The 13,905-nt window shown below is 37.1% G+C and overlaps 1 protein-coding gene across 1 annotated transcript in view; it reads right to left on the bottom strand.

The window, feature by feature from the left end:
• The window catches only part of OFD1 (oral-facial-digital syndrome 1), a 32,354-nt gene extending 18,587 nt beyond the window's left edge, over positions 1–13,767 (bottom strand). The window contains exons 1-12 of the mRNA XM_010187944.1: positions 13,671–13,767; positions 10,904–11,104; positions 10,025–10,093; positions 9,914–9,941; positions 9,020–9,127; positions 8,123–8,259; positions 5,857–6,030; positions 4,938–5,044; positions 3,944–4,063; positions 1,129–1,202; positions 377–468; positions 44–233 (exon numbers count right to left, since the gene is read on the bottom strand). Of these exons, the coding sequence (XP_010186246.1) occupies positions 44–233; positions 377–468; positions 1,129–1,202; positions 3,944–4,063; positions 4,938–5,044; positions 5,857–6,030; positions 8,123–8,259; positions 9,020–9,127; positions 9,914–9,941; positions 10,025–10,093; positions 10,904–11,104; positions 13,671–13,766 (1,396 nt within the window). The 5' untranslated portion in view covers position 13,767. The remainder of the gene's footprint in view (positions 1–43; positions 234–376; positions 469–1,128; positions 1,203–3,943; positions 4,064–4,937; positions 5,045–5,856; positions 6,031–8,122; positions 8,260–9,019; positions 9,128–9,913; positions 9,942–10,024; positions 10,094–10,903; positions 11,105–13,670) is intronic.
• Positions 13,768–13,905: the final 138 nt, after the last annotated feature.

Below are 13,905 nucleotides of genomic sequence, written 5' to 3'. Positions count from 1 at the left end.
AGGGAAACAGAAACAAGAAAATTACTAAATCATTCACACTGACTGTCTCGAAGATGCTGGTTCTCACTGCGAGTCTCATCCAACTGTTGCCTAAGTAGTTTATTCTGCACTTGGAGTTCCAACTTCTCTTCCTTTAGCAGAGGATAGTCTGATACCTCTTTCAGTTTTTCTGTCAACAACTGATTTTGTTTATTTGCCAACAGGACCTGGGCCTTCACAGACTCCAAATCCAGCTGCAGATAAAGAACAGTTTAGAAGCTTATGAACTGCTGCACTACTTAATTATTTTTATTTCACATTTTCTTTTTTTTGAAAAGAATGTACCTCAAATACACTAATTACAATACAGCTTCTTTAAATTCATGTTTACATTTACCTCAAGCTCCTTCGTGCGTGATATAGCTTGCTTGAGTTCTTCCTTTTTTGAATTAACAGCAACGGCTTCTTCATGCAAAAGCATAGCTTTCTCTGTAGGGAAGATTACAAATGCTGAATTAAAATTAGTTGGAGTATTACAGTAAAAAACTGTATCAGCAAAAAAAAACAGTTTAAGCTGCTCAGCCCAACATTCAATTTAATTCAAGACACAAAAATGGATGTCATACACGCTTATTCAAAATTAATCACACCGTGTGTATATACATATGCATACATACATGCCTTTAGAATTTAGTAAATCAAATTCATTTGCATATGATATGTAACTTCTGTCACATGTCCCTAACTTAAAAGTGTAAACATGTTATTGTCGCAAGCTACAATTAATCACCTTGTGCACGGTAAATGTAGAAACTGGCAACTGTTCAAAGGTACGGTACCAGACTGTACCAGAGTTCAATTAAAGCATGAATCAGATAGTAGGACTTCAGAAGATGGGAAACTGAAAAAGCAGGATGCTTTGCAGCCTCTGTGCAAAGCACAATTCCCACTGCATCCTGAACTGCAAGGAGTTGCTGGCCTGTCACGGGATCCTGCTGCATGTTTTTCAAATTCTGTTTTGATGGTTTTTCTTTCACTTAAACCAGTGTTACCAAACACTGACTGTTTAGTAACTACAGCATTTTGATACCTGTTAGTAAAAACTGTACAGATAAACAGCTATTTTATGACTCTCAGAGACGTAGTTACCTTTATTCTTTTTCTCATCTTCAGTAACTTTATTGGCTCTGGCTATGTATTCTTCTTTTAATTCAAGCTGATATCTAGAAGTAAAAAGAATTCATTATCTCCAAAGTATGTGTGCGCACATACGTGCGCATTTGTGTAAATTCCAGCCTCTCTCAGGCTAAACTACAATCACACAATTACTTATTGACAAAATTACTTATTGCAGAGCCACTTAAATGGTTGGAAAGGACTCTACCAATCACCTGGTTCAACTACCCGCTCAAAAAGTATGACTACCACCAACTCTGATCAGGTCAGCTGTGGTTCTTCCTAGCCAAGTCTCAAAAACGTATATTCCAGCACCTACCTGGATGACCTGTGTCAATGCCGCACTGCACTCTCAGTAATTTTTTTTTCCACATCCAAGCTGACCCCCCATCACAATTTATGACCCTTTCCATATGAACTCAGAGGTCATGTCTGATAGTCCCACAACTACCTTGACAGACCTTTATGCTGGGTCCTCACCAGTTTCTTCATGGCTGTCTTGAACCGGGGAGCCCAAACCTAGGCATCGTATTTCTAGCTCAGCCTTCACCAATACCTGAAGGAGACAATTACTTCCCTCAGTCTGTTGGCCATGCTGCTACTAATGTTTCCCATCACGCTGTTTGTCTTGTCCGCCAGAGCATGCTACTGGATCACAGTCAACCTGGCATTCACTGTAACTCCTGTGTCCTCTTCAGAAACGCAGCTACTTGGTCAATTCCTTTCCCTCATTCATAGTACTTCATAGGGATATTCTGCTCTGAGCATAGACCTCTGTGGTTCTCCTTGTTTCTAAGATTTATGTTGGCATAGTTCCCAAATTTATCAAAGCCTGTCCACGCTGAAACTCTGCCATTTGTTGTAGAAGCCATTCCCCTTAATTAAGCCTCACGTTCAAAGTTGCTGAGGATGCACTGTGTCATCATCCAGACCACGGATGAACGTGTTGGACAGTATAGGTCTTGGAACTGGTCCCAAAGGTTCTCTGCTTGTCATCAGCTACCAGCTAGACACTGCACACTGCCCAGGTACATCACTGTTTGCAGCCCAGCAGTCACCCAACTTTACTGTTCAAGTTTGCTGGAATCTACAGGAGCTAAGAAAGCTCACATTCTGCACAACTGGGACTTAAGATTATAAATGTTTTCAGATATTGCCATATCCATCCCCCTGCATTTTTGCAAATGGCCCAGACCACTCAGATCCTTCTCCCAAATATGGCAATTAACGTTTACCATAGAAATTAAAAAAAATATTCCTTTTCTAACAAGCATCATTATTTCTATATAATAAATAGTATCTCTTTGCTAATTTTCAACAAGGATTTTGGACAAAAGGACATGGATTTTATCTTTCCAACCATTTGCAGCATGTCTAAAGTATTTTGCATGTTGATAAAATAAGCTAAGCAGCAGCTAATTATTAAAATAACCAGCTTCTCCTCATGAACCAAAAGCACTTTACAAGCATTAACTGTTATGGACTAGATAAAATAAGATACCAAGGTGGGTGAATTAGTGTCTTTTCACCGTTCTCTGACAAAACTCTCAAACCTACTCCCTTCCAGCTGAGGCATCATTCTTATCAAAACCTACTCTTTCCATCTTTCCTCTGTAATTTAAGTAGACACACTAACACAGGCAATACTTACTGTTCACTGGCTTGCAATAAAAAGCCATCTGGTTTAACTGCCTAATTGGAAGCCTGGTTCATGCCATTGAACACACATGAGCAGTAACATGCTGAGAGCACCTGCCTGCACTGAAGCATTAAGTAACCCTTCAATTGACCAAGGCACCCCAAGAAAGTACAAGAGCAAGGTTAGGATATACACACTCCAATGCCTCAAAAGCAATCACAGATTATGTTCTGTTCACCAGGGCATGTAGCAATAGCACGAGGGGTAATGGTTTTAAACTAGAAAAGGGTAGATTTAGGCTGGATATTTGAAAAAAGTTCTTCAGTATGAGGGTGGTAGACCACTGGAACAGGCTGCCCAGAGAGGTGGTAGAGGCCCCATCCCTGGAGATATTCAAGGTCAGGCTTGATGGGGCTCTGAGCAACCTGATCTGGTAACATCATCCATGCTTACTGCAGAGGGGTTGGATGAGATGACCTTTAAAGGTTCCTTCCAACCCAACACATTCCATGATTCTATGATGTCTTACAATTTCAAAGAGCATTTCTAAGCAAATTCTTTGAAACCATGTCCAAGTAGACAGGTAGACAATAAGAGAGGGTGATTTGCAACAAGAGAATCCCTCTCCAAAAATGGGGAGGTGTTAAGAGCCAACCTAGTGAAGCTAGTGTGTCTCTCACCCTTTTTCTAAGAAACCTCTAACATCTCTTTAATGCTAATTTTGCCTCCATGCCTTTTCTGCATTTGTAAAATGGTCAGTTCTTTTAATTGTGGTCAAAGCAAGTCACTAATACTGCTTCACATTGTCTTGTCTAAACATACAACTAATGTCACATCTCTTTCCCAGATAACACCACAGAATTAAAACTGAAACAGTAATGTAACCTACAATCAGAAGATTAATTATTTTATATAGAAAGCTTTTCCTGAACCTGACACAATGTTTTGTCTCACTAGCAAAGAGCTAAGCAATACTGTAAAGAAATCAAGCTGATTAAAGCAAAAACATGAGTGCATGTATTTGCACTTTTGCACAAGGACTTTTCAAGTCCTTGCTTTGTTACACTTCTCAAAACAAATCCTATAGAATTTGTTATGCTGTTTTCATAAGAATTAATGTGTCCTATTAGAAACAAAAGAAACATATACTTCAAGAGATCCGTCTTAAGCTTTTGGTCATATGTTTCCTCTATGTTCTTCACAGCAACCTCCCGACGTCGAAGTGCATCATCAATAGCTTTATTTTTCTCTTCCTGAAGTTTCTGAGTGCTGAAATATCCATAAATACAGAGACAGTGACCAGTTATAAAGTCAAAACTTCAGAGTTTTGTTTTTTCTTTTTTAAAATAACACTTAAGAGACATCAAAGGGTAAGACACTTGCTTGGAACACAGTAGCAATTTAAAATTGTCAGAATCCATCACTGTAATTCATAAAGAGCAAGGAGATGTGGCACAAACTAAATTGCCCTATTTAAAATCCAGTACTAATCAATTATGCAGCTATCCCGAGTTAACCCTAGCTCAGTTTCTGACACCAGAAAGCCTTCAGAAGAGATAGTGCTGAGGATGCTACTCTACGAGCACCCTCTGCTGGCTCGTTAAAAAAAAGCAGCAAGTTTTTAGCCGGATACTCATTTTGCTATAAAAAACAGATGACAAAGTAATGACACTAAGCAGTATGGAAAACTTGGTCAAAAAATGGTTTAGTTATTTTTTTATTTAACCAAAGAAAACTGATCTAAGGACAAGTTAAAAAGAAACCACTGGACTAAAAATGCAAAATTTATACATGTCTCATGAGTGCTAGGATTACATACTGCGCTGCTTGGGTTTTTTGGGGATTTTTTGTTACCATTTTTTTTAATTTAAGCACTTCAAAGCAAATATCTGGTTCCTTGCCTCCAAAGTTATGCTGCACTATTTTGGTCGGATGAGGACGAATAGAAAAAAAATCCAAAACTTTTTTGCATGGGAGAATCCCTGCTAATAGAGGGGTACAGAATACTGCTCAAAACAGAAGACACAACTTCTGGGATATAGAATCTATTTCTATGTCAGAGAAGCAACAACATCTGGAAACATGCTTTCCAGAAAAGGACAACAGCATCATTTAGCTTTGTATATGCCCTTCAGCAACTTACACTTCAAATGCCTCAATTCTTTGCTTCAGTTCCGCCTCTCTTGTCCTTACGACTTCAATATCTTTCAGTAGACTTTGTCTCTGAGCGTATACTTCCTTTGCTTCTATCTGAATCACAAAATATTAACTCTAGCTTTACTTCACACTTCATACAGGAATTTAACATGTTCAAACTTTCAAGTGTCTTCTTCAGGAACTGGTCCTACTCCAGCAACGTAATTTGAAATAACATCAAGAATTGATTGCAATTTTTTTAAAACTTCCCTTCCTCCTTTGAGTAAAAATGTTTCAGATGAGTCACTCCTGGCTACCTGTAAACGCTTCTCTTTTAAGAAGCAGAACTGATTAAAACTTATGTAAAAGGAAAAATTGTTTTTAAAAAATTACAGAACCTGTTCAAACATATGAATTTTTTAATAAACAATAGTTTTGCATGTTCTTCATAAAAACAAAATTGAAAAAAATTCCAAAAACCCTTCATAAAAAAGATTTAAAACTGAAACTGAGTCAACCAGAAACCAACCAAATTATAAAAGGAAACCTCCAAGTGATGAACATGCTAATACCAAAAGTCACATCTCTTCTTATTAATAAAAAACAGCTTTTCTTGTCCTTAAGCACACAAGGGATTATTTATCTCCAAAGAAATAATAAGTGCTTAAGAAGAGGAAAATTATGACTTTGCCTTAAAAGTACTCTTATCAAGTTTGCAAGTCACATGCATTTGACAGTGCTAAAAGACTTAGCTGCTGTTCCCCAGTGCAAAAACTAGAGCCATTTGTCAAGCTGTATTTCCTGGGCATAAAGTTATAATCCAATAAAAATCTGAAGCTAAAACTCCCAAAGATTAAAAAAATCCACTTTAATCAACTCACTGAATAATTTTGTACTAGATTAAGAAGAAATATTTGGAACTTTACCTCTTGTTGTTTTTGAAGCCTCTCAATAGCATTCTTTTCACGAGAAATTAAGGCTTCAGACTTTGCTTGATGTGTCTTCTCTAACGCATGACGCAGCTCAGAGATCTCTTTCTGGGTCTGCACTTTCTCCTCCATTTTAATCTTTGCTATTTCAACTTCTTTAAAATGTTCTAGCTTTTACATAAAGGAGAAAGAGTGGATTAAGTAGGGCCCTCTTCAAATCTACACAGACAATCCTAAATTTCACTTAGAAATTCTTGTTAGGAAATGTATGATAATTTGATGAAAATAAATTACTGTGATAAAAGTATCTCAGCAGTAAATACTATTCGCATGTCTCACATAGTTTTCATGTACTTATATGGCATCACAAAATTGATATTATGCAAAACTAGTAGCTTTAGACAAGAGCAAAACAAAGGCCTATGCTGAAACACACGCTGCAGTAGGGATAATCTGCTTGCAATTAAGGAATGGTCACACTCATGGATTCCTCCTCCAACACTGTCTTTATTCTTGCCCCTTCCCCAAAGAATCAATTCTGACTGGTGATGCAAGGAATGGCAGAAGCAGACCCATTCTTAATCAATCAGAAACAAGAGTAATCAATTTGGGGGGAAAAAAAAGGTGCTGAACGTGTAAAACAATGCTTAACTCCACATAAAGAGCATTTCAGAAAGAAGTCCTGACTCACAGACTTCTTAGAACAACTGAAAAATAAAGTAAATGCATACAAACAGGAAAGTATTCATCTTGCAACTGCACAGTATAATCACAGGGAACACGCCTCCATACAACATGTGAACTGCAATACATGCAAGAACAAACAGGGTTATAAAGAATTGTAATAAAAATTTGGAAGAAAATAGAAAACAAGCATACAAGAAAAAGAAGTGAGAAAAAACAAGCAAAAGAGTAAGAAGAGGTTGAAAGAAAAAAATGAGACTAGAGGAAACAAAGAGGTTAAAGAGAGGGGGTAAGCATGGTAGGATCAATGTCTGATGAAGGAATTCAGGTCTGCGGGCATAAATTTTATGAAAAATTAGAGAAATGATGAGACAGTACGGCATCACTTGTACATACACAAATTGCATTAGAAATGTCTTACAGTAATTCACATCACATTGCTAAGGAATCTGTGTAAAGTTAACTGAATGTAAAAATGATTGATATCTGGTGAAGATTCCAATCTTCTTGTTGCAACTGCTTTGCTTAAACTGAGACAAACTTAACACCACACAACTGATGTGTTTTACATACTGAAAAGACAGTGCCTGTAGAGGATCAAAGATTAAATGAAAAGAGAAGGTAAAATACATTGGCAGTTTTAACTCTGTCCTCTTGTCTAGCTGAATAAATATGACTAAACTGAATTCCTCAAACAGTTTATGTGCAGATGAGTGATTTAAAGTATGTCTAAAAATACTGATTATTAGATTATCAGTTTTATATCCAAACTCTTTATCTTGACAGAAATTAATGGAAAAAACATATTTAAATAAACTACAGTAAATTTAAATTTTTCTCTCCAAATAAACTGTTGATCTTGACAGAAATTTATGAAAAAAAACCCAAAACTACCGTATTTAAATGAACTGCCGTATATTCTCTATGCTCCATTTCTCAATGCATCAATAATCCTTATGTCTGTGTGACAAAAAGAATAATCTAATTTTATTCCCAAAATGAGAAGTCCCTAAAAGAGCTGTCTTCAACTATAGGAAGAAGGAAAGAGAAATAATTCATAATATTATCTGTTATGATTTCTGTGTTTCTGTGTAATGTTTTGAAATAGCATGCAAATTCTCATCAGTATAAAACTTAACTATCCGTCAAGCTATGCAACAGCAATTCAAGCCTCTCAGTTGCTATGCACTATACTGAAATTCAAGCTTCAAAAAATGAACTGGGAAGGAAAATGCATAGTATGACTAAGCAGAGTAAACATTTCTCCATTAAACAAAGTAACTAAAGAACAAAACTAATTTACCAAGTTAAGATGATCAAAATTAAAGTTGTGTCACAAATTAATATAAGAATAAAAAGCTTAACATTCTGTTTACATTTAACAAAAAAGGGGATTGGAAAAATACACACATGCTGTATCACCAAATTAACAATTGATATTTGATTAATTTAGCCTTCTGTGTTTGTTGCAACTCACTATTAGATCTGTTCTCTCCGTTTACCTTGAGTATTAAAACTCTTAATGTGCTAAGTCAAAATTAACAAACGTCTCCTTCAAATTCAATGACCAGAGTTATACCTTTTGATGCATTTCTTCTTGAAGCTGCTTCTCTATTTCTTTTCTATACTCATGAAGTTTAACTTCCAAAGATTCATATTTCTGATGCTGGGGATAAGAGTCTGCAAACTGTTCATCAATCAGCTGAAGCTTCTCAGCTATAAAAAGAGCAACATATCCATCATAATCTGCAAACAGCCACCACAGTTACCCTGCCAAAGACTGGAGGAACCTGTCTCTCTGTAGGAAGTTCCTTAGCTCACCTAAGTAGCTCTGTCATAGAAAGACCCATGTGGTACAAAAGCAGAGGCAGCACAGAAATGCCATTTATCAGCTCTATGCGACACAACATACACCTCGCAGGAGGCGCTTGGCTGTTTAGGCACTGTTTGTGCTATCACGTAGTCATTCATCCTCTCTATCATGGATGAACAAGAATTTTCTTTGGCATGCAACTTTTAGGGTTTTTTTTGAATTATGAATAAATACCATGCATATTACAATTCAAGAACTCCCAATCTATGCCTAACTTTCACTGAAACACTATTATAAAAACAGGAGCAAGGCATACATTTACAACTATGTTTTACAGAATCCGTTTCAGCACATAACATTTACAGTCCACCCAAGATATTATAGGCCTTAGCTAAATGCCTAAGAAAGCATCCAACTGGTTTAAAAACAATCACAATAGGACTTTTGCCTTATTTTAAGAAAGGTCAGAAAACGAATGTACTAGTATGACATTTATTGTATATTTATGGTATATATGGTCATATTTAGGTATGACCTTTACTTATTACTTTAGACTGCTTATAAGTAACTGATGAACGAGTAACATTCATACAATTTATAAATCCATACGATTTATCGAGATTACAAAATCTGGGGAGATTTGCTTGCAGAGGTTGCACTTACCAAGAGATTCTCTGAAAGGAGGTACTGAGGTTGTCTGAGCTTCTGTGTCATGAGTTTCCTTACTTAGATGATGCTCTGTAAGTCCAATTAAAATCTGCATAAGAAAACCTATTAAGGTTCAATATATTAGTTCAGATTTTATATAAAAATGGAATTTTTCAGCCTGCAATTAATGAAGTAATTTTCACTGTACAAGAAAACCTATTCAAATTACGGAAAGAACTAAGTCTTTAAGTAAAAATCAATCCTAGTAAACCATTAAGCTATTTATTATAAGCATATGTCTGTCTATCTCATTCTGCAAAAACCGTCCTTTTGCAACTTTTCATCTTTGACTTCCAAGGTCATTTGAGAAAGCAGGTTATTACTACTTTATTTATGAGTCATTAGGCAACAGGGGTTCCTGAATATCAAGCTACTTTAGGCCATACAATATAGCTAGGTTTCATCATGCAGACTAAGAATTATTTGCTGTATAAACCAACAGAAAGTCAATTAAACCTTTAACTAGTTTTTGAAGTACATTACACAAGCTAATACAGTCAGTTATAAATGCAAACCAAAATACAAGCTTGCCAGAGTTTTGGCATGAAAAGCTCCCAAAAGGCATTGCATTTAATACCCGATTACAGATTTTTTTCATATTTCTAATGTTCAAGTCATTCATTTTATAGGTGAATGTTAATGCTTAATCCCCACCACAAGTAAGAGTTGGATAATCCTGAAATATAATATTCATCATCCTGATGTACCGCAAGTTTCAAAATCTTACTGAATCCATACTATTCCATACTAATATACACTCAAGAAATCCCAATCTCTATTGCTCGTATCTTAATAAAAATGAAGCTGATACAATTATCCTTGTCTGCATCAAACATAAAAATCTTGTACCTTTATTTTCCTTCTGAGTTCCTGAAATCTGTAAGAAACAAAAGATGTTTTAGCCAATCTTTTCATCACAACTGCAACTTAAGCTTATTTTCAAAATTAAAATAACCTTACCAGTGATTTGTAAAGACTGGATTTTGGATTGATCCTCATTAAGTGGAGGAGATCTTGCATAGCAAACAGCTTTGAGGAATAAAAGAAAAAAGTCAGAAAAGGTTAACTAGTATAAAAAAAGATTTCAGGCATGCAACAGGCACTGGTTTACAGTTATGGAATGTTATTGCTATTTATTGCCTTGCAAAACCATTTTCAGAGGTCTGCTGTTGCAGTACTACATTTACTTATGCCCATTACCTAAGACATACGGCAGTCAGCGTGCAGTTTCATGACTAACTGAAGCTGTGAGAAGAGAGAGTTTTGTTTCCTTCCCACTCTGGATGCAAGCACTTGCTACTTTCCTTGTCTCTTTTCTTCATTTATCATATAAAAATCAGATAAGCCCATTAACCCAAATCACAACTAACTCTTCATCAGGTCAAAAAAAAATAATTTTCAGTTAGAAACGTCACCCTGTCACATACTCGCAGAGGAGAAACAAAGAGAGGGCAAGGACTGCCCTTTTCAGCCACAGCTTATGGTTAGAACAGCTTAAGCTGACCACAAGCCATACTTTCAGGGGACTGAATGGTCTAACAAGAGGCCAGCTTTAATCAGGATCAGTTCCCCAGGTGCTCTGACACACAGCTTCTCAAATGGTCCTGCCAGACCGTGGCTCTGGGTGAGGCAAGGGCAAGGCTGAGAGGCTTGTGCTGTCTCTTTCCAGAACAGCATCATTAGCTTATTGCCAAGTATTCATGAAAATGACCTTGAATATTAGAAGTCTTTTATGGAGATGATCAGAACTATCACAAAAGTGGATTTTTTCCAATTCTATTGGAATGTAACAACCCCCAGAAAACAAAGCTCTTAGAAGAGGTACATTACTGAGCTTACCTTTTTCTTCTCTAATCCACTTTCTGGAAAGAAAACAGAAAGTGAATACTCATAGCCACATCTCTCGAGATGATCTGCCACCAAACTGTTGGAAGCTGTGATCAAAAGTGAACTGTCATCATTTGGAACAGCCTGTGGCTGAAGTTCTCCACTTAAAATCGGGTGCATTAGCTCATGGATTAGCTGGTTTCGGAGTTGTGTCTGATACAGAAAAGACATTATATTTTCAGTTTACATGCTATACAATGAGAGATTTTATTTTTCAAAATTCACAGGGAGTCTCATTTTACTTGTTCATATTATATTTTAACCTACGTAACAGAAATGGCCACGCTAACTCTGGCAAAACTTAGAAGAGCACTTGGGACACCTGTCCCTGTCTTCAAAACCTTCTAAGGATGGCTACAGTGATTTTTGATTTTCCCTCAAGATGCATCAAATGTAGGACTGAAAAGAAGCATTGTTCTCAGTCAAGAACTCACATAAACTCCACACTAGTACCCCCAGCTTCATTTTTAGATCACTACTTTTCCTGTTCTCCTTCTCTCTAGCTTAAATAAAGTCTGCCTGTCATCACCTCAATTTCAGATGTACTTGGAAAACTCACTAATTCTCCTCTGAGTCTCACTTCAAGAAACTGCCAATGCTATCACAAAAGCAAATGGGAAAATAAACAGGAAATTGAATGTCTTTAATATCAACTATTGTGTAGGGAAGCAAAAGTGTACTAATAAAAAAAGCCTACAGGCACTAATAATAATTAAATTGCATTTTTCATTATTTATTTGCATTCTGTGAGTTACAGCAGAGAAAAAAAAACTAACCTAAATTCAGAAAATCTCCCTCCTGTAAAAGGAAGAAATAATAATTTTCATTACAGAATTATAAAAGTTGTTTATAGCGTCCTAAAAGATCACAACAGAAACAGTGTTTAAAGCTTTCAACAGCAGGCATGCAACAGTGACCAAGCTGATTAAAGAAACAGCATGTTACCAAAAATGGAATGAAACACTAAATGCTTATTAAAACTTAACAAAGCTAGATCATCAGATGAGCCTGACATTTTAGCAAGGCTTTCTACAGAAATTAGACTGACATTAGAGTGAAATGAAGACAACGGAGAAACCTGTTCTCCTTGTTACTTTCTGAACTTGTCCAGTTTTGACCAACTTTGACAGATGAAGTTGTCTCAAAAGCAGCTGAGACCAGGCACCTCTTGTACATCTCATGACAAAACGCAGGAGGAAAACACAGGACTAAATCCCTGTCCCAGCAAAGGGAAAGAAAGGCAGAAACTGGTTGCTACACGTTGGCCATTCAGCACACCTGTAGCTCCAGTTTGGCCCTGCCTCTTACCAGCCCAGGCAGTCAGGCAAGACTGCGAGAAAGTTGAGAGTATTCTCACTAGAAGAGGTAAGAGTGTTAGCAGGAATCCATTAGAAACGCAACTGCATTAATTCTTCAGCTCAGAAAAGCTATGAAATCTTTAATAGGATGTATCATCTTCCAGACAAGGAAAGACAAGCATGAAAATGGCCTAAAACAGCATGCCACCTGATACACTATTAGTTAAGTCAAACAAGACATGAAACATTTCAAGCAATGCAAGCTTGCCATGGAAAACACTGAGGGAGAAACAGGTTGTCCTAAGCAGGGAATTCTTGGCCATAAGATTGTCTCTGGTATTCTTAAAATATAGATCCTGATTTTTAAAAAAATTGACATAAAAAGCAGGACCTAAAAAAGTTTGCTTGTGACATAAAGATGTGTATAAAAGTATAGAAAGATCAAGAGGTCATAAAAAGACAGACTAGCAAAACCGACACTGCGTGAAATACAACATTTCAACACTTAAGGCCTGATACAAATTTCTGCTGTAGCACAAGGGATTTGTTATTTTGAAAGAGCACGACAATAAAAAAATTACTAGCGCTATAAACGCAGCGTGCCTCAAAAAGAGATATATGCAGCCTTCTAGAGACTTTCCCATGAAAATGGGAAAGATACAATACCATTCTAAACTCTGACTGGAAAGCTCACAACAATCATCATCCACTTCCTTTAAAAAACGGCGAAAGACGTCGGAGTGATGCAGAGGACTACTGGGATAACCAGCAATGAGACTGCTGCACCTTGACTTGCCCAGCATTCCAGAACAGGATGCTGAAGAAAAGGTATGACTGCTGCTATAAATTCATCAACTCAGCAAGAGCTACCTAAACTGAGAGAGACTTTCAGCACAGGAAAAAAGGCCAGAGGAACCACAAATAAGCCCCAGATGCAAATCAGAACAGAGTTTCACTCTTTAACACAACCATATTCCAAAACATTCTCCTCAACAGAAAGACAAGGAGAAAACAGCTCAAATCGTTTTAAAACAAAACTGGAGTATTTCAGGAGGATAATTCACATAGCATAAGTACTTATAATAGGTAAAAGACTCTGCAACCTAAAACGTCCTTTCCAATCCTGTATTCTCATTTATTTCTCTCTTCCCTTCCCAAGCACGGAAATTTTTAAAGACCCGATACAGGCCTTTAACGTTCCTGAAAAAGACAGTGAGACTGATCTATAATGAAAAGCACTTCTGTTTATGAAGAACTCTGTTCCTGGAAATAACAAAAGAACTGAATACGAATTAAGACTGTGGCAAAAACAATACCTTTGGGGAGAATGGGAAACACATTCAACCAGCACAGCTTTCACTACTGTCAACGTTAAGTAGTAGACTGAATGACAGGTAGCACCTGCCGAAAACAAAACACACCTTAAGTGCGTCCAGCACACCTCGGTTCTTAAAAGTCTGATAGAGCCTTTTCCGGAGTTCATCTTGGGACAGTGTCTCCCTTTCACCTGTAGCCATCCTGCCCTACAATACCAGGGAAAAAAAAAAACAAAACCAAAATAAACGGGGCACATTATTGACTCCCAGCTCGATCCCTGGCCAGCGAGACGGTGAGGGCCTAAGCTGTCCCAGCCCCCGCCTCACGCAGGCCCAGACC

This window comes from Mesitornis unicolor, unplaced genomic scaffold (genome assembly GCF_000695765.1).
Source record: "Mesitornis unicolor isolate BGI_N332 unplaced genomic scaffold, ASM69576v1 scaffold30077, whole genome shotgun sequence".
Lineage (NCBI taxonomy): Eukaryota > Metazoa > Chordata > Aves > Mesitornithiformes > Mesitornithidae > Mesitornis > Mesitornis unicolor.
This window is presented reverse-complemented; position numbering and strand designations above follow the sequence as displayed.